The sequence below is a fragment of the Notamacropus eugenii genome, chromosome 3 (genome assembly GCF_028372415.1).
Source record: "Notamacropus eugenii isolate mMacEug1 chromosome 3, mMacEug1.pri_v2, whole genome shotgun sequence".
NCBI classification, from domain to species: Eukaryota; Metazoa; Chordata; class Mammalia; order Diprotodontia; family Macropodidae; genus Notamacropus; species Notamacropus eugenii.
In genome coordinates, this window is record NC_092874.1 from 313267679 (window position 1) to 313289198 (window position 21520).

The 21520-nt window shown below is 37.1% G+C and overlaps 1 protein-coding gene across 6 annotated transcripts in view; it reads left to right on the forward strand.

The window, feature by feature from the left end:
• Positions 1 to 21520, forward strand: part of PTPN3 (protein tyrosine phosphatase non-receptor type 3) — a 302221-nt gene that overhangs the window by 149951 nt on the left and 130750 nt on the right. For 5 of the 6 annotated variants that reach the window (XM_072596700.1, XM_072596701.1, XM_072596699.1 and 2 more), the window contains 3 exons: positions 1364 to 1442; positions 8445 to 8489; positions 13756 to 13808. In XM_072596700.1, coding sequence (XP_072452801.1) covers positions 1364 to 1442; positions 8445 to 8489; positions 13756 to 13808 — 177 coding nt within the window. Of the gene's footprint in view, positions 1 to 1363; positions 1443 to 8444; positions 8490 to 13755; positions 13809 to 13834; positions 17503 to 21520 lie in introns of those variants that run through there. The other variant, XM_072596703.1, reaches the window with a different exon arrangement.

Sequence of the window (21520 nt, forward strand, 5' to 3'; positions counted from 1 at the left end):
AGGTATTTATCAAAGGCATCTACTATGTGCTAGCCACTGTAACTGGGTCCTGAGGTTACAGAAATGAAGAATGACAGACCCTACTCTCAGAGCCTTCTTTCTATAGAATTGTATATACATAAACTTATAAGCTTACTCACAGATGTCCAGACATCCAGAAATGTTTAACGTGTCAGTAGAAATAAAGTAGCATGCAGGCATATGCTTGAGATTAGAGATAGTCAACCTTGAGATTGAGGGGTGCATTCAGAAATACCAGTCCTGAAAAGATTAGAATAGTAGGCAAGAGAAGTCAGGAATTAGTGGTGTGATGATGGGTAGGGGGGAGAATGAATGACGAGGTAAGCAGGTGAGAGGATGTGAGACTGAGTAGATGGGTAGGAGAATACCAGGCACATAGAGGGTACATAACAAATACTTGTTGATGGTTTGAAAAGGGTTGAACAGCCATAGAAAATGCTACAGGATTATTAGTAGAGCAAACTGATTTTCTTCTGCGACTATATCTAGCAAAAGAAAATATAATGATTAATTCATTTTACCCATGCAGAGCATTTTTGGGTCAGTTTTAAAATTATACAATTGAATGGAATATTAATGTATAATATCAGATTATAGAAAATCATGTATTGTTTTAAAGATAAGATAATGTTGCTAAAGTTGGTATTTCTTGTGTGTACGTATACATACATACACAAACACATGTATCTGTGTAATATGTACATGCATATATATTTATGAATGTGGAGCTTGTCATGTAAGGTAGTAGAAGGAGCCGTGGACTTAAGATCAGAAGATTTGAGTTTCTATCACGGTCCTGCTGCTGATGCTGACTTTCTGTGCTCTCAGACACTTCACGTCACCTTCTCTGAACCTGGTTCCTTATCTGTCAAATAGGGATAACAATACTTGTCTTGTGTGTTTGAGGGGGTTACTGCGAACATTGTATGAGATGATGCATTTGTGTATGTGGACGTGCTTGGAAAGGGTGATGATATAAACATAAAATGATATATTTCTTAGTGAGAATTTTGCATGCTAAGAATATCTTTAGAATTTTTAAAAAATAATGCAGAGAATAGAGGGAGTTGTTTGGACACAGATCCATATTATTTATTTAAGAGGTGATCAATTCATATTTAAGAGTATGAGCATACTCTCACAGAAACACTTTACCAGTCTGTGTGTTGTTGCCTCAAGCTTTTAAAAATTGCATTCAGTGTATGCATTTAGCATTTGTGAGTGTGGAAGGAACCAAGCAACGTAGTATAGCAAATGTTTGTATTGCTTATAGAAGAATCACAACTTTACTTGCATATTTTAAAAAAGGAAAAATATAATTTCTTTTTGAAAAACATTGTAGGACCTTTCCCCTGTACCCTGAATTTTCGAGTAAGATTTTTTATACCTGATCCCAACACATTGCAGCAAGAACAAACAAGGTAATGTACTTTTATGTTTTCTGTGCAATATGTAAAAAAATACTAGTGTTCTTTGTAGTACTACAAAACAAAATGTAAATGCTATGATACCAGTAGTTACTATCCAAATGAACATATCAAGTAAGTGTATCTTAAATCATACAAAATTGTTGGTTCTCATACTTCTTTGTGGATTGCCCATTTTGTGGCTAGTGATTAGTTTTAAATCCAGCCCCCTCAAGTGGGTGCCCAGAGTGCAAATTAATTTAAGATTTAGCAAAATCTGAATATAAGAAGATAAATTTCTGTCTCCATTTTATGTATATACATATATATACAAACACATATATAGTATCACATGGATTACATATATATTATGTCACATTATGATGAACTCCATGGGACATACTGCTTGTTTTGTTGTAATAGGAGTTTTGTCATAATGAATACTTTGCTCCAAATCAGAAGTTGAGCTAATGACTAGCTTCTCTATAGTTCATCAGCACACATACAAAAAAGAAGAGGTGGTCAACTCCCGTCACCTTTCTCCAAGTAGTTGTATCTCTTTGTTTTCTTGTTTTCTTTCATCAGCTTATTTGAGATTTTTCTGATGGGAGTTATTTGAAGTGGGGAAGAAAATATACATGAGAGACAATAATTAATTGATAATGATGTATTAAAAATTCAAACTCCTCTCTCCCCCACCTGCTCCCTATCTGTACATTGCCTAACTTTATCATCAATTGATTGATTTTCTTTGCAGAAGGTGTCACTTGCACTATGGTGAGCTGGCAGATTCCTTGATCATACAGGGCTGTCCTATAGATCATCGAAACCATAGTCATATCTAAGGACACCTATAAAACAGACAACTTAAAATTGGTTTTACAGTCTTTTAGATTCAAGAGAGCCAGATATTGTGCTAAACTCATTGCAGAACAATATGGAATAGGCAGCTCTGGAAACATTTTCCTCATTAGTGCATGCAGAAATGTCCAGCCTGGCGACTAGATTGACCCTGTAGCCGAAATCTTACCCCCTCATCCCAGGAGGGACTCTTAGAGCTTGTTAGCTTCTGTTCAGGAAAGGCTTTGTGAATGAGGTGATGAATGCCAAGTTGAATCACTACTCAAAACACAGACATGGGTCTCATGACTGATAGTTCTATAGTTGTAGATGGTAGATGAGGATCATAGGCTGGTAGAATTCTAAAGAGGGAAGGTACCTCAGAGATCATTTCCTTCAACTTCCCTCTGAGTGAGCAGTCTCTTCTACATCATTCTTGTTATGTAGAATTCCATCCTCCACTTAAATTGCTCATGAGATTGAACTATTTAGAGCTAAAGGAATGTTGGGGATCACCTAGTCCAACCCTCTCAATTTACAGATGAGGAAACTGAGCTTAACCCCCCCTGGAATAACCTGTTCTACTTTGGGGAAGTTTTCTATTCATTAGAAAATTGTTCATTAAATTTCTTTGTCATTTCAATTCATTGGCTTTTATCCAACCTCCTAGCACAACACAGACTAAGTTTACTCTCTCTTCATTACAGCTCTTCGAATATCATCTGTTGTCTCTCCTCTCAGCCTTTTCCAAGCCATACATGTCCATTTACCTCAATCATGCCCTATTAGGCAGTAGTTTCCAGACCTCTTGCCCTCATAATTGGCTTCTTTGGAACACATTTCAGTTTTTCACTGTCCTTCCTAAAATATGTTGCTCAGAACCGTCCATGGCACTTGTAGTGCGGTCTGACCAGTCCAGGGCTCAGTGGGGCCATCCCTGTCATCTGCACATTATTCATGCGGACTAAGATTGCATTAGCATTTTAAGTAACAACATTATACAGTTGGTATATATATTAAACTTCTGGTCAACCAAATTTCCCAGATTTCTTTCCACATCAATTGCTTCCATATTTTATACTTGTTGCAGCTGACCTTTAAGAGCATATCTTGAGTTTATTACTGGTTCCATATTATCTTGTTGATTTCAGCCTAATACTCTGACCTGTCAGATGTATTACAACTTTTGAGGAATTTGTTCTGTTGGAATCCCAGGTCAAGGAAGTTAGGACTGTTATGGGATGGGCATAGCTAAACAGGCTGATTCTTTTCTTTCTTTGTTTCTTTCTTCCTTCTTTCCTTCCTTTCTTTTTCTTTCTTTCTTTCAGCAGAGCCAGACAGGAAAACATGAATTATATTTTTGAAATATACCACTTGGATAGAGCACCTTTAAAAAGAGCTAGTGTTCCATGCTTCATTTAAAAAATAAGATGTTCCAAAGGCTTCCTCCAAGTTTCTTTACTGAACCCTAAATTTAAAAAAAAACCCAAGTTAGAAGCAGCTAGGTGTCACCGTAGCTAGAGGGCTAGGCCTAAGACCTAAGTTCAAATCCAACTTTCAACAGTTATAAGGTGTGTAACCATGGGCGAGTCATTTAACCTTTCTCTGCCTCAGTTTCCTCATCTGTAAAGTGGGGATAGTAATTGCACCCCCCTCACAGGGTGGTTGTGAGGATCAAATGCCTTGCAAACCTTAAAGTGCTCTGTAAATTCCAGCCATTATTACTGTTGCTGTCATCATGGTTGTTATCATTATTAATGGCCTCCAGTTTGATTCAGAGACTGCCATGGAACTGATTTATCCAGTGACTTAGGGTCATTTAACTCCCCAGTTGTATATGATGGTTCTCTGAAAAGTTTCTGACAGATACTTCTGGAGGCAGCATGGTGTAATGCTGGACTTGGAATCACAGAGACTTGGGTTCATATCCTGCTCATGTATTTATTAGCTACATGACATGGCTTCGGTCATTCCACCTTTCTAAACCTCAGTTTGCTTCTCTGTAAAACAGAGCTTATAAAAATACCTTTAGTTTGTTTATTATTGTTCAGTTGTATTTGACTCTCCATGACCCCATTTGGGGTTTTCTTGGCAAAAATACTAGAGTGGTTTGCCACTTCTTTTTTCCAGCTCATTCTACAGATTAGGCACTGGGGCAAACAGGGTTAAGTGATTTACTCAGGGTCACACAGCTAGTTCAATGTCTGAGGCTGGATCTGAACTCAGGAAGCCTGATTCCAAGCACACCTGGCTGCCATCAGGGCACCTATATCACAGGATAGCTATGAGAATCAAGTGAGATAATGTAAATGTTTTGGAAACCTTAAAGTACTCTTATCATGGGATTATAGTTTTAGAGCTAGAAATGGCCTCAGAGGTTAATTCTCTCTTCAGATGAGGAAACATAAATGCCTTCCTAAGGTCACATAGACAGCAAGTGGAAAATAAGGGATTTGAATTCAGATCCCCTAACCCAGTCCAGTGTTCCTTCCAGCATAGTACACTGCCTCTAAGTGTAATATAAATACAAATTATTATTATTAATCATCATCGTCATTATTGTGCCTCAGAGATAGCCAATTTGATTCTGTGTCTCTTCATCATCATTTGGATTATCGTGTCACCCTGGACTCTTGCCATTTACCGAGTATCTAATATTTGATTGCCATTTCCTGGAGGTGTCAGTGACAGGGTGTGATTTGACACATGGTATTTTTTTTTCAGTTTTCTGATTTATCTTTCTCTGCGGTAATTCATCAGATTATGTTAATCACCAGATTTGCCAACAGAATTCAATGTTGCTGTTCTAAAATTACTATTAATTTATCTGTAACCTCTTCCTTTCTACTCCCAATTTGAAGAATATCAAGTAGTCTAATTATATTTGATCATTACTTCGGGTAAGCATAGAAAACCCACAGAAAGCCATAAACGATAGCCATTGCTTAGCAATCCAGATGATAATGACCACGTGCTCCTGTGCTGAAAGAACGCAGATCTAAAACCTAGATAGGCATAACTTAACAAAGTCATACGTTCCCCACATGACTTTTTAAAAAAGGTTAGCTCTTTGGTACATACTGGATAGATGATAATGATGCTAATAATAAGAATGAGGATGATTGAAAGCTATGAAATTATTGATGAACTTTTATACCTAGTGTTTCTTACTTGAAATACAAATAGTGAAATTATATTAGAACTTAAGTATTAAAATGGACACAGCTGAACTTGGACAAGCTGATATTTGTGCACATTTACATATCAAACGGAAGAAGTTTGCTTTTTTTAAAAAAATGCCAAAATTCTTCTTTTCCCCTTCTGCCACCATTTCTCTCATCTATATTCAATTTTAGTAAGTGTGTCTTTGCTACATTGGCAGATGCTGGAACTAACTATATTCTTTTTGGATCGTACAAAAAAGAGAGGAAGAAAACCAAATTCCATGTGTGCTGATAGAAGTAAATCTCTTTCCGTATCCTCATGGGACCATAGAACTTTTTATTGACTTTTTCCAAGACTTTATACAGGGTCATACTTAACAGCTAACTCACTTACGGATAGTTTAAAAGTTCTGTCTACAGAATAAGGAGTGAAGGTGACGGGTTAGATGTACTTAGAGTTACGAAGAACTTGGTTTAAATCCTGCCTCCAGCACTTTCTAGTTGCTTATGACCCTGGGTTTCTGTTCCCTCATCTGTCAAATGAGGCGGTTGATCTAGATGCCCTTTGAGGTTCCTTGCAGCTCTAATTCCTTTATTGTATACATCTCTTCCAGTATTCACTGATGTTTTATTTTTTAAATTTTGTGCCTACTACCTAAGGCAATTTGTTGACTAATGTAGATGAGGCAGTGTGCAATTCATCTGATCCATTATTTAGAGTGTCATTATTGGAAGGGAGAATTTGTTTACTAGTTTGCAGAGATAAAATCTATTGTGAAATCAATTAGCTAAGATATATCAATGTTATGAAATGTCATCCTTTAGACATATGTATCCATGGGTTGTCCTGCTTTACCCATGAGTCTTGTGTATGCTGTCAGTAACAGACAAAAACTATAATTCGATATGAAAGAATGCTTAGAGTAAGTTGAGTTTGTCTTCACAGACTAGTCACCTGTTATTCAGCTCATTCACGCAGGGGACATTTCAGGATATAATATTTGTTGTTGTTGAGACTAGTTAACTCACCGATGTAAAGAACTCCCTGGTTTGGAATCTCCTTCTACCAATATAAATCTCAGATGACCAAGCGGTCTGTAATTTATAGTTTTAGAGAAATGCCTGAGAATATCAAGAACTTTAGAGCTTTGCCCTCGGCCATATAAGTGATACAGACACACACACACATACACACACACACACACACACTTCTGTCTTTATGAATAAATATATATTTATATGTGTGTATGTATGTATGTATGTATGTATACATACGTGAGACAAGACTTGAACTGTGGTCTTCTAGACTCTAAGCTTTGCCCCTTTACCCATGATGCCATGCTGCTTCTCAGGAATGCTTACTTCTAGGTCATTTAGGTTGTTGATATTTTTAGTGGGCATAGTGTGTTCAGGTCTGATTCTGAGGAGAACTTTTTCTCTCTGTAATAAAAATGACTTCTTTTTAGCTGCCTGAGACAGAGCAAGAGGTAACCCTACCTCTCCAGAGAATACATTTTGTAAAGGGCTCTTGGCTCTAGTTTGATAAAATTAAGTACTTATATAGTTCAGTATGGTTTTGGTCAAGTGGTTAACTTAAAAAAGCATAACTGCTTGGCTCATCAAAATATGTATTGGTTTATAATTATAATGATGGAGAAGGCAAACATGCCTTCCATGGATTTTGTTAGAAATTTGGTTAAAAGAATTTTAAAGTGAATAATTAGGTTCACAGCAGGCTTCATAGATGGAATGCTTATCACATTTTCAGATGACACAGAGCTGGAAGGGCAAGCTAACACACTAATTGCCAGAATCAGGATTCAAATAGATCTGGACACCTTAAAACACTGGGCCAAATTGTTAATGTAGTCCTTATATTTGGTATCAAAAGATCATCTTTGCAAGTACAAGATTAGGGAGACGGAGCTAGTTGGTAGTTCATCTGAAGAAGATCTGGGAAGTTTTAAAGTTTTAAAGAACTTGAAATTCAGTAGGAATCAACAGAATTATAGAGGAGCAGCCAAAAAAAAAAAAAACTAATGTGATCTGAGTTGGCAATGAACAGAAGCATAGTTTCTGGGAATGAGGAGGTGATAATTCTCCTGCACTCTGCCCTGATCAGACCACATCTAAAGTTTCATTTTAAACCTGATATTTTAGGACAGATTGATAAGCTGGAGAACAATAAGGATAGTAAAAGGGCTTGGGTTCAAAAAACTGGGAATGTTTAGCTTTGAAAGTCTCAGTGGCTGGGTCACCATAATTGTCTTTAAGTATTTGAAGGACTAGCACATGGAAGAAAGCTTATTCTTCTTTGGCCCCAGAGGGCAGAATGACAACCTATAGGTAAAAACTTCAAAGAGGGAAATTTAGGCTTAAGACAAGGGGGGAAACTTCTTAGACATTAGAGCCATCCAAAAGTAGAATGGAGCTCTGGGAAGTGATGGATTCCTCCTCGTTGGAAATCATCATACAAACACTGTGTCTCCATTTCTTAAGTATATTTTTTCAGGTGTATGGATTGGACTAAATGATCACTGACACTCATCCCTTGCTACTCTTCGTCATGCCATATTTAATGCTTCCATCATAGGAAAAGCAAGATATAGAATGAGCAAATAAAAATGGAAAGAAAGGGATTGTTCACTTGGGAAAGGTAGTGGTGAACATTATTGAAAAGGTCAGCATCCAACTGCTAACCATCCAACAGTCATTCCGTTTTTAGAATACTTAAAGAATAGAAAGAAAGGATATAATAAGAAACAATAAGAATGAAGAGGAAAATGGCAAACCAGAAAGAGTATTTCAAAAACAATGTTGGCTTTAAGATAAATGTTAGTAATCTAAAGGATAGCTGTGTAAAATCCATAAACATACACTAAGATAGTTTCATATTGTTGGAAAAATATTTCTATAATTATTATTATTTTCAAATGTACAAATTTTGTTCTTGCCTCATCAAGTCTCTGTTGCTTATTTTAATTTGAATATCACCATTAAATTTTCTTCATAGGCACTTATACTTCTTGCAACTGAAGATGGATATTTGCGAAGGAAGGTAATGAAAATTTTCTTGTTTTTTTCCCTCTCTCTAAGTCGCTAGACTTTGAAAAGAATAACTTCTTCATAGCAGTTTCATCCGATGCAGAACCTTCATTCAAAGAAACTTTCCTGAAGCCATACTGTACTTTTTTTGTCTTTTATTAGAGTTCATCTTCGTGTTTCAAATCTATTCAATATAGACATGTCACTTTCTCAAAGTTTCAGCTATAGCAGCCATGAGATTCCAAACCTTGATATTCTGTCTAGACTTCTAAGTCCTTTTTGGACATCATCAAAATCACTTCCTTAGTAAGCATTTAGCTCACTTGCACGCTGGTCATAGGTCCCTGCTAAAGGCAAAGTTTGGTTAAGAGCAGCCTCCAAACAATTTAGAGAAATTGGGCCATTACAGACAGTCACGTTCTGATCTTCGGGATAAAAACTTAGTCTTAGAAGGAGACCCAGAATAGCTTTGGGGAATACTTTTAGGTGAGAGAATAAGATGCACCTGAAGAGAAAACACTGAGAAAGTAGGTGTGGCAAAGTGAGAGGAGTTGAGCAGTTAGGCATCTTAATCCCTCCTTCATCTTCTAGGCCTGTGTTTGACTTCTTTTTGGGGGAAATAGTAGAGTCATATGGGAGGTTATATGGTATTATCTTGTCTGATTTCTGGCTGTCGGTGCCTGATAATTAAAGTTTCATTTGCCTATTAGGTTCACCTCACCTGGAATGCTTTGTGTTTGAGGGGGAAAAGTTTTTCTGGCAAGAGGAGGCAGGTAGAATGTGAGAGAAAATAGAACATGCTGTCATTCAATTAAGTAAATATCTGTTAAGTACTACTATGTGTAAGGCTCAGCGCTGTGAGTACTTACATGTAAAAGATAATCAATCAGTAAGCACTAGGCTCACAATGTTCGAAGTAGAGTGATAGGTATTGGGAAGCAAACACACACACACACACACACACACACACACACACAAAATGAAACACTCCCTACCCTCAGAGAGTTAAGGGTATTGTAGAGTAGGGAGGATAGAAAGGGATGTTGGAAGTAGGTCATGTAGAATTTTGAATTTAAGGTCAAGGAGTTTGTATTTTATGTTCTAAGTAATGAGGAACCATTAAGTGTCTTTGAGCAAGGGAGTACTGTGGTCATACCTCTGCATTAACAAGATTATTTCAGCTGTAGTTGGCTAATTTGTAAAGCTACCATTGTGGTATGTATAAGAGGTGAATAGAACATTGAACAAAAAGTGTGGCAGTAGAAGTGGAAAGTTACACACAAAGATATTATAGAGATAGAATTAGCAGGACATGGAAACTGGTTTGATGTGAAGGATGAGGGAAGGTTCAATGAGAGGAAAGCCTGGGTGACTAGGAACATGGTATTACTATTCATTCAACAAACATTTATGAAGTCCTTTCTGTGTGTACAACATTGGACTGCTAGGTGATGGTGAGGTCAAGAGTTTAGTTAAGATATTGCTCGTTTGTTCAGACAGTGTAGCTGGGAAAATAATAAGATACAGATAATTGTGATATACAAATTTATATTAGAGAGTAAATGCTACATAAGGTTTTGGAGGAAAATCATTATGCAGCTTGTGGGGAATGGATCAGGGAAAGCTTCATGGAGAGAAGGAACATTTGAATTGGGCTTTAAAGAATAGGTGCTAATTAAATGCCTGCTGGGAATATCAAAGTTTTTTCTCAGAAGCTCTCTGTACTTTTGAGTCTCTTTATGCCATCACCCATTTTTGCCTATATTATTCCAGTCTCTGAAAAGTAGGAGATGGGAAGCCCTTTTGCGTATAGTGAGCAACACAAGGTCATGGAACCAGTGGATCACAGGTTAGGTTGAGAGATTTTGCCTTATAGCACAAGCTTCAAAGAATAGTTCAGTTTTACTGGAGCATAAAGGGTGTGGAGGAAAGTAATATGAGCTGAGAATGGAAAAGTCAAGTGACACGAATTTGGGAGAGTTTTGAGTGCCAGGCAAAGTAATTTGAATATTACTCAGAAGGTGTTCTGGGACCCCTGAAAATTTTTGAGCAGAAGAATTAACATGACCATATCTGATAATCTTATGGAGATTATAAGCTCAATTTTGCACTTGCTGAGTTTAAGGTTTGGATGTGGGACGTTTGGGTGGAAATGCCTTACAGTTACCTGGAGGAGGAGTTATAAAAGTCCAAATAGAAGGCAGGGTTATTGAGAGGAATTTGAGAGTCTCCTGCTTTAGAGGTGTCATTTGAAACTTTGGGAGCAATGAGATTGCCAAGTGAGAAAATAGGCAAAGAGAAGAGGGCTGAGGATGGTCCCTTGAAGAAAATCCTCCTTAAAGGATTGGGAGAAACATGAATCAGAGACCCAGACCCATGGACAACAGAGTATTGAGTAGGGGGAAATGGATGATGGTGTTAGATTATATGAAGAGAAAATCAAAGAAAAAGAGGTCTCAGAAAAGCCAGAACTTTGTTTTGTCTCAAAAAAGCCAGGCACAGTGCTTGGCGCATGGTAGGCATTTAATAAAATATTTATTCACTTAATTTGGAAGGACCAAAAGAATACAATAACTAGGGGAGTCAGTAAAGACTTTCATCTGAATTCTCTTAGGAAAGATAAAACTATGGTTTTGATCCTGGATAATTGAGAGATTGATGGTCTAAAGAAGTTGTGGTGGAAAGAAACATTCATGGAAAGAATAAAAGGATCACAGATTTAGAGCTTGAAGGAACTTTAGAGGAGAGAATAGAGGCTTAATTTGAGGTTTGTCAAGTTTGAGCTGATGATAGTCTGTGGAAGTTTCCAGTAGAAAATCAGACAAGGAGATAAGAGGTGGGGGAATAGTAAAGGGGAGGTCTGATTAAGGGAGGCAGTGGTTAGAAGCAAAATAGACTTTTGAGGAGGGACTGGATAAAAAGAGAAGAAGAAACAGAAGATAATGGGAGGGAGGGAAAAACACAGAAATCATAACTGTTACTATGAATGGGATTGGCTCCCTCATAAACTGGAAGGAGATAGCAAAATGGATTGGAAACCAGAATCCAACAATATGTTTACAAGAGATGCGCTTGAAACAGAAAGACACGCACAGGGTTCAAATAAATGACTGGAGGAGCATAGTCCTTTATACTTCAGCTGGAGTGAAAAAAAAAAAGGCAAGGATAGCAATATGATCTCAGGCACAGTAAAAGCAAAAATGGACCTAATTTAAAGGAACTATCAGGAAAACTAAATTTTGCTGAAAGGTATGATAGACAATGAAATCAAAAGTTTTTGCAGCAAGAAAACCCTCATTTCTCAAAAATATAATAAATATAGAACTGAGTAAAATTTATAAAAATTAGAGCCGTTATCCAATTGATAAATGGTCAAAGAACCAGACAGTTTTCAGAAGAAGAAATCAAAGCTATCTGTAGTCATATGAGAAAGTGCTCTAATTCATTATTGACTAGAGCAATGCAAATTGAAACAGCTCTGAGGTACCACTTCATACCTATCAGAAATGATAAATGCTGGAGGGAATGAGGGAGAAATAGGGATACTAACGAACCATTGATGGAGTTGTGAACTGATTCAACTGTTCTGGAAAACAATTCAGAACTATGTCCAAGGGGCTATAAAACAGTGCTTACCTTTTGATCTAGTAATATCACTACCATTACTTACCCAGTAGTGCCACAGATACTTGGTCTGTATCCCAAGGAGATCAAAGAAAAAGGAAAGGGGCTTATATTGTAGAAAAATATTTAAAGCAATTCTTTTTGTGGTGGCAAAGAATTAGAAATCGAGGGGCTGCTCATCAATTGGAAAGTGGCTGAACAAGTTGCTGCATATGATTGTGATGGAATACTCTTGTGCTTTGAGAAATTACATGGGGGGCAGTTTCAGAAAAATATAACAAGACCTATGTGAAATGACGTAAAGAAAGTGAATAGAATCAGGAGATCATTGTATACAGTAGCAGCGATGTTCTAATGAAGATCTACTGTAAAAGACTTGGCTATTTTGTAAATACAATGATCTGACTATTTTTCTTGGTTTTTTTTAATAATGGAAATATGTTTTGCATGATTTCACATGTAAAATCAATATCATTGTTTGCATTCTCATTGGGTTGAGAGGGGAAGAATTTGGAACTTAAAATTTGAGAAAAAAATGTTTAAAATAATAAATTTTGAAATAAAAAAAGAAAATTAGGCAAGTAGGACTGAAACTTGGATGACAAATACTGATCTGGGAGTCATGAGGCTTTGTGTTGCCAGGAGTTCCTTATTACAGTCATCTTCTTTTCCAGCGACTTCCTTCTGCCCATTCATCCATCCATCCTTGTTTCTTCTCAGGGAAATTGGTACTAGTCAATAGCATTTAGGAGTTTGTTTTTTTAAAAAGATCATATTTCTCTAAAGAATTTCCTGGGTCTCTACATTTTGTCACAACATGATTTGCGCTGTAGTGTCTTGTGTACTGGATTGAAAGTTGACCTTTGGAGTCAGGTAAACCTGGTTTCACATCCTGCTTCTGACATGTACTGTCTGTGAGGCCCTAGGCAGGTTGCACTTCACCTCTCGGTTTCTAGGCTACCTGTATAGATGTAATAATAGGTTTAGACTCAAAAAAACCTTAGAATATTCCTAAACAATATCAAACTGTTCTGATCCTGACGTTTGACTCTTTAATTTTTTTGTTGTTGTTCAGTCTTTTCAGTCTCTTCAGGACCCCTTTTTGGGGTTTCTTGGAAAAGATACTAAAGTACTTTGCTGTTTCCTTCTCCAGCTCATTTTACAGAAGGGGAAACTAAGGCAAACAGGGTTAAATGCCTTGTCCAGGGTCACACAGCTAGCAGGTATCTGAGGTCAGATTTGAACTCAGGAAGATGAGTCTTCCTGACTCCAGGCCCAGCATTCTGTGTGCTAGCTGCCTCTTTGACACTTACTCTGAATGCCCAGAATAAGAGGGCCAACTTTTGTAGTGTGAATGCAGCCATCTCACTAATGTAAAAGCCAGTGCTTATTTTTTGTCTGGGTAATGTATGCATTTTGGAGTGTTTTTTTGTCTTAAAAAAACCCTTTAATTCCAGTATCTAGTATTAAGGACTGGACAAGCTTTGCAATTGGCATCCCTATTTGAAATGAATGTTTTTCTTGCAGTGTAGCAAAAATGACCATCAGTATTATTCATGAAATTCCTTTTCCACAATTATTTGTGATCAAATATATTGATGTTTTATTCAGTATATTGTTGAATTTTATATATCTTGATTTTTCTTTCCTCCTAGGTTAATATGCCCTCTGAATTCTGCAGTTGTTCTTGCATCATATGCAGTACAATGTAAGTAGCAAATACATATTTTAGTATGATGAAAAGTATTGAGCAGCTGAACTTGTCCCATTAACAGGATTTCTGCTTCTGTCTGTTAATTTCTCAGCAAATCTAATTCTATAACACTTACAGCCAGGAAGATGTCTAGATGGAAACATCTAATAGTTTCCTTTGCTGCTCCCACCTCCGCTCTCCATTAGGTTTTTCTCAGATATAAGTCCCTATTTTTGTTGGCAGATGGGCAGCTAACCCTTGTGTGGATAAGCCTGGAATTCTGGACATGGGAAATGCATTCATTTTGATCCTAGGAGTGTTATTTTTAAAGATGAGGTTAGATGAGATTATAACAGTGGTGCTTGTTGAACATGGATTTTAGAAAAAGGATACTTTGTTTATAAATTTATAATTCTCCTGATAGGCAAATAATGGAAATAATTGGAAAAAGAGAAGGTAAATGCTAGAAGAGATATGGTAGGGTTAACAAAGACAAATTATTTGGGGGACGTTGATGAGTCTGCTTGATTGGATAAGTCAAATAATCTAGGATCCACTAAAACCTGAAGGTCTTTATAAATACTAAACTTGCTTTATGATTTAAGAAAATATTTTTGGATGGCATTAAGGGAAGCAGCATAACATAGTGGGTATAGAGCTTGCCTCAGAGCCTAGGTTTGCTCTCCACCTTTGACGCATACTGACTGTTACTCTAGTGAAATCATTAGGAGGCACTGGTTTGTATTGCTAGTGAAAGTTCTTTTATCCATGAGTTCTCTGCACTAAATAAATCACAGGTCCAGACAGTATCCTTATTAAGTAGATAGTAGGAATAGTCCAGATTATCTTCTCAGTAAAATACTCTTTAAAGAATCATCCATTTCCTACGGTTCTCATGGCAATAATTCATGAGTAGTAATCATGCACTTGAGGTGTTTGATGCTCTGAGAGGTTAAGTGCTCATTGAACTTCCCAGTAACGATGAAATCACAGGTCTGGGTAACAATAAAACAAAATCACAGAGTAAATTTCACATAAATTATATAACTATTCAGAATACTGTGTTTGGACTTTTAAGGTTGAAACAACCTTGTGGATGTTCATCCTTAGGGGTGAAGCCCTGTGAAAACCCGTGACAATGGATATGTTAGCATGAAGGATAGTGATGATGAATGAAGTTTATTTCCCATACAGTCATACATACATACAAACAAGTAGTTGGATAGGGAAGGACAAACTCTTCTTATTACTGTATATATTCATATATACAATTATATCTCAAAAAAAAAACAAAAAAAGGAATTCTCATAGCAATTGCTACATGCCAAAGAATGATTCCTTTTTTTTTAAACCAAAGTTTTTTGAAGGATAAGGCATGGAAATTCCTGAAAGGAAGCCTTGTTGAATAATATTCATTATCCAGCAGTCTTGCAAGGTTAAATAAAAAAAGACTCTGCTCAGAATTGTTGGAACTGCTTAGTAATCAGTGTTAGAAAAAATAAAATATTAGCACCTAAGGGGCATTGAGTGGACCTACAAAGGTTAGATAATTAGTACATTTGAGATGGGGTCTTAAAAGGTTGGGGCAATTCTGCTTTTGTAACATGAATTTTAGAATAAGAATAATTTTTGAAAAGGTTCTTATCCTTGTGTTTTCCTTAGCTGTTATCTTAGTACCTAATACATAAATGATTGTCGAATAAAAAAAAGTAGAAAAAGATCTGTCCTTTTAACTTTCCCAGCAAATTTATTAGGGGAAATTTTTAGTTAAATAAAATGGCATTTTCTTAAATAAAATGGAAACATTTTTATCTCTTTGGTGGAAACTTGAAACATTTTAAAAGTTGACTTGAAATTTAAAATTTACTTGTGCTTAGTAGGAATCTTTGTGATAGAACTGGCCTGTTTCAAAATCAGGTTCCTCTGCCTCATGCTACCTCTGCTTGCTGCCCATCAGTTCTTTGTTATATTGCTTATGGTTTCTTGAATGATCTCTGTCCAGAGACTGAAGTTGTTCCAGGCTTCCTTTTTCCTTAAGGATTCTGACTCTTTCCTCATTCTCTGTGCTTTTGGTTTTTAAGCACTCCTCCCATTTCAAGGAGAAGTCATCTCATGGACTTTCATCCTCCCCATAACATGTCCCCACTTTGATATTAATTTTATTTTAGTGTCAGAGAAAAACAGCCCTTTCTAAAGTTAAGCCTTTGAATTAATTGTCTTCTGGATGCTTGGGCTCATGATTTAGAACTAGGTTTAGAACTAGAAATTGTATTCGGAGGTCATCTAAACCCTTATTTTACAGATGAAGAAACTATACCCTAGACAAAGGAAGGGACGTTCCTGAGGTTACACAGAGAGCAGATGGCAAAGCCTAGATTCACGTTGAGGTCTTCTAACTCTAAATCCGGTATTCTTTCCACTTTATCATACTGCTTCAGTTTGACGCCTTCTCTTTTCTCTTTTCTAACCAGTATTTCACAGAGTTCTGTTGTTTTAGAATGTCTCTTGATTTCTCCCTTCTACTCTATCCCTGCTGTTACCGTTCTTTTCCAGGTAATCCTCACATCACACCTGGACTATTGTAACAATTTCTGGTCTTTCTGGTTCAGAAACTGTACCTCTGTCCATTGTATCCAGACTAATCTTCCTAAAATAACATCTGTCATGTCATTCTACTCTTTGTCAGCATCCTGGATATCTACATAAAAGGTTTTGCTGTTGGTGATGAGATTTTCCAAGGGTCCTATTTATAGGTGACATCTAATTTCATCCAGCCCCAAGACATGACAGAGTTTCAGTAAAATCTATAGTTATTCTGAAGGGATTGGTCTAACCACCCACACTAAGAAAAAAAAGTGGAAGTTTTGTTTAAACTAAAGTGTATTACAGGAACTAGTTTTTTTAAAAGCATATTACATACAATGTACAGTCACACTGGCAACATTGACATAGTCTCTGTGTCTTTAACAGATATTAAGTAGGGCCCAGCATTGAACAAGAACTGGAGATTAGGCTAGGTTGCATGTGGGAAATATGTAGTCCTTTAAGTGGCACCAAACAGCTCACTGATGCAAAAGCCCATGTTTTTAACACCAATATTCTCCAGGTGATGCTATATATGGAACATATCGTGGAATCATGATATGAATCATGGAACACCACAACCCCAGGTGAACCAAAATTGCACTTGACTCAAAGGAAAATGGAAAAATGCATGGTTATTATAAGTAGGAAGCTGTAGCTTATAACCAACGATGATGACTTGCATTTGAAAACTACCATAACAAATATTGTCAGGGATGTGTATGACTAGAAAAGGAGGTAGGGTAGTCATGTATTAAGAGTGAAGGACTACCCCAGTATTGCCTTGCTACATCTGAAGTAGACGAAAGACCAGAGGAAAAGACCTCCAGTACATTAGATGGGTCCTCTACAAAGAATTTACAGAAAGACATGGATAGGAATCCTACAGAATAGGAAGACATTGTTGGGTTGTGAACTGCATCAGTAGGATAAGTGAGGTCATAGATCCATTTGTTACATAGCACATCAAGTCTAAACTCCTTTGCTTGGCTTTTACAATCTTCACACCCTGGTCTCTTGTCTATCCCTACTGTTTGGCGACATAGTGGATAAAATGTTGGACATGGAGTCCAGAAGACCTTATTTCAAATCAAGCTGCAGACACTTTCTAGCTCTATAACTCTGGGTAAGTCACTGGACAACCTCTCTCTGCCTTAATTTCCTTATCTATAAAATAAGGATAATAATAGTGACTATCTCTCAGAGTCACTTGTAGGAATAAAATGAGATATATTTGTAAATTCTTTTGCAAAGTGCTATATAAATATTATTATTAGGAGAGGTGATAGTGGTAGTAGTAGTGATGGTGGCAGTAGTAGTAATAGAAGTGGTGGGGGTAGTGCTAATAATAGTAGTAGTAGTTGTTCCCATTCTTCCCTGAAGCTAATTTCTCCAATTGATTCAGTCTTATCTCCCTATCCCTCACTATTTCAAAACCAATTTCCTCCTTTCCTTATTTGATTCCCTTGGTCAGGTACATAGTAGATGCTTAATAAATCCTTCCTTCATCTTTCCCTCTCTCCTTTCCTTTTTCCCTCCTTCCTCCTCCCTGTATATATCTTTCTCCCTCCTTCCCTCCCTTTTCCCCTATTTCCCTCCCTTCCTTCCTTCCTTCTTTCTTCCTTCCCTTCTTTCCCCCCTTCCTTTTTCCCTCCTTTACTTTTTCTGTCCCTACCTCTCTTCTTCCCTTCCTTCCTCTTTTCTCCCTCCTTTTTCCCTTATTTTTCTTCTGTCCCTCCATTCTTTCCTTTTCCTTCCTCTCTCCCACTCTCCTTTCTGCCCTTCCATTGATTTAGAAAAAAATGAAAACTATTACATGATAAGTGACTATAGAATTGCAAAACAAAATGCTAACTTAGATCCAAGAGGAAAGGTTATTAAAGAGATAATGAATAATTCCCACAACCACTACCTGCAGTTTTAATACTTTAATATATATTTATGATAATAGTTAATGTTTCCATGCTTCATTCCCACCTTCCCAACAAAGCTTGTTGGTTATAGACTAGAATAATTTTGCTTCATTACATTTTGTCTTACAGCCACCATAAAAATCTTAGTACTTGATCATGGCTCCATCAGTTATCTTTAAAATATAAAGGTCCCATATCTTCAAAAAGTTTGACATCCTTGTTCACAATTAATTATTCCATTTTTGGAGTCTTATTGAGTGAATAAGTGATATACCAACTATCATACCATTTTATACTACTTTGTGAATTGTTCCAAAGAGGTTTATTTTCTCTGATTAAACTATTCATTTAAGTTCTTAGAGCCCAAATCTGAACCAAGACCTTTGGGACTTTCTATATTTCTTTTATCTTCTTCATAACACCTGATAGAGCACTAAAAACTTGAACTGAACTTGTGCCTTCGTTGGTATGGGCCTCTAAAGGAAACTCCCTCTCCCAATACATATGGCATCATTCTGAAATTTTTAGTCTTACAGGGTTTGTCTGGGGCATTGAAATTTTAAGTGACCTGCCCAGGGTCATATAGCCACAGTATGTGTCAGAGACAAAACTTGATTCCTTCTTTCCCTGACATGGAGGCCAGCTCTTTATTTACTTTGCCATTTTGTTCATCTAAGCCCTGGAAACGTAGTCGTCATTTAAGACATGCTTTAATCTTAGACTCCCAGTCCCAGAGTCGTAGAATGTTAGAGCTGGAAAGCACCTTCAAGGTCCCCTAGTCTGAGAGTTTATAGTATTACTATGCTGCATATGTCAAAGTCTTCATGATTCATTTTCACTAATTTAAAAGTTTCTCAGCTGCCCTTTTCTTTTTTTTAGAAGAGGTAATCTCTATCTTTCTGACCTTGCTTCTTTATCTGCTATCTGCCTATTCTGCGTTACTTGAACTTTAAATACAGTCCAGCATGATTTAGTGGAAAAGGAGCCAGAAGTTTTGGATTCAAAATCTGAATGATCTTCTACAAGTTACTTAGTCTTTTTTGGGTCCTAGTTTCCCATGTATAAAATTGTGGGGTTAGAATGAGTAGTAGCAGAAATCCCTTTCAACTCTAAATCTTCTGTATTTGTGTTTATAATCCTATGAATTTATTAAAACTGTTGCTACTAGCAGTCAGCATCTTTTATAAATTCTCTGGTACAAACTGTTCCAGCAAAATGCTTCCTTAGTGGTGATTTCTCAAGAAGCTAGTACCTCCACTATAAAAAAAAAATTAAACAAATATTTAATATTCCTGGAAGATAACAAGGAAGTCACAAGTCAAAGAACCCATTTTCCCCAACAATAACTACTGCCAAAGTGGCGGTGGGGAGAAAAGGGGAGAGGGAGAAGGAGAGAGAGAGAGAGAGACAGAGACAGAGACAGAGACAGAGACAGAGAGGAGGGAGAGAGAGAGAAAGCACAAGCCCATTAAAAAAATATATTATGAGAGGAATTCAGCTTAATCTGCCCACTTACCATTGCTACTGAGACAGAGTACTGGCTTTGTTCCTGGAAGTTTGTGCTCCCCATTATGGATGGAGGATGCTACAGGAACAACGTGATTTTTGCATCCTGGCATTGGAACTAAGATTGAGGAGTGATGGTCCATGCAAAGTTTGCTGCAGCCTCTTGCTCTGGGACCAAGCTGAAGAGGGGATGAAAGAAGAGAATTCATCGAAGTTGCCTCTCCAATTCTATAGTATAACTTCCTCCCCAAGCATTGCAGTTCCCTAGGGATAAGAAGGGTCAAAAAGGAAATCTGGACTCTATCACTGCTGCCATAGCCACTTAGGGACAGAGAAATGGAGAGAAAGCTGAACTTTCAGTAGGAACTGAATTCAAATTCAAAGACCTGCCTCAGACATTTACTTGCTCTGCAACCTTGAGGAATTCACTTTACCTCGGTTTCTTTACCTCTAAAATGGGGATGATAATAGCACCTCCTTGGCTGGTTATGAGGATAAAATGAGATAATATATGTAAAGCACTTTGCAAAATCTTAAAACACTGTAGAAATATTAGCTCATCTATAAAGTGGATGTGATAGTAACACCTACCACCCAGAGTTGTTGTGAAGATCAAATTAAATAATATATATGTAAAGAGTTTTGTAACTATAAATCCTTATGTAAATGTTAGGTATTGATAGAGGAGTTTATTGTTGGCAAGTATTTGTACATTTCTGGGGTTGAGAGAGGGTCCAAAGATGGGGTTACCACCATTTTATCTACTCCAGCCACCATTAAAATCATTGCTATCTGGTCACATTTTCGCTTCCTTTTCTACCCCTTTTGGAGTGGACAGAGATGAAGAGGGAGCAGGATTAAGAACCACTGTCCCAAGACCACATCAGAGCAAGTGGGAAAGAGAGAGAGTGAGCAAGGGACAGTCTGTAGAACCTTCCCAGTAACAGAGAAGGGGGACGAAAACATTTACTATGTCAGCCACTGGGCTAAGCGCTCTTTACAAATGTTATTTCACTTGAGTTTCACAACAGCCCTGTGAGGCAGGAGCTGGTATTGTCCCCATTTTGTGCTTGAGGAGATTGAGGCAACAGGGCACCATCTAGCACTTTGGAAGAAGTAAAAATAATAAATGTAGTTGAGAAATGGTCAATAGATAGCAAGAGTCAAGTTGAGTTCAAAATGTCACAAAACTTTAAAATGTGATGTAAGTTAAATAATAGATTTTTGAAGATAGAATGAGTTCAATCATTAGTCAGTCATGAAGCATTTGTTAAAAAGACTGTTAATGTCCCAAGACTTTATAGACTTAGAATGTGATCTAGAGCGGCAGGCTCAGGGATTTACCTGGGAGTCACAGAATCAGTATGCATTAGAGACGGCTTGAATTTAGGTTTTCTGGTCTCCAATGCCAGCGTTCTAGGCTGTATCCCATGTCTTTATTAGAAGAAAAAACTGGAGAAAATTTCCTCGAATATATAACAGTAATCAGTCCACAGGCAAAGAAAATTAATAGGGCTTCAACATGCAGGAATTAAAAACTGCAGTCTCCCAGACATATAATTATCAAATTTCAGAATGAGAAAGATAGTTTTTAAATAGTCAAGAAAGAAAAATAAATTACCTATTCACCCCTGGGCCATGGGTGGCAAATACAATAAAGTACTGATTAGAATCTCCCCAGGTTTTTCACTAATTAAATGAAAAAAAAAGCAGAATTGCTCAAAA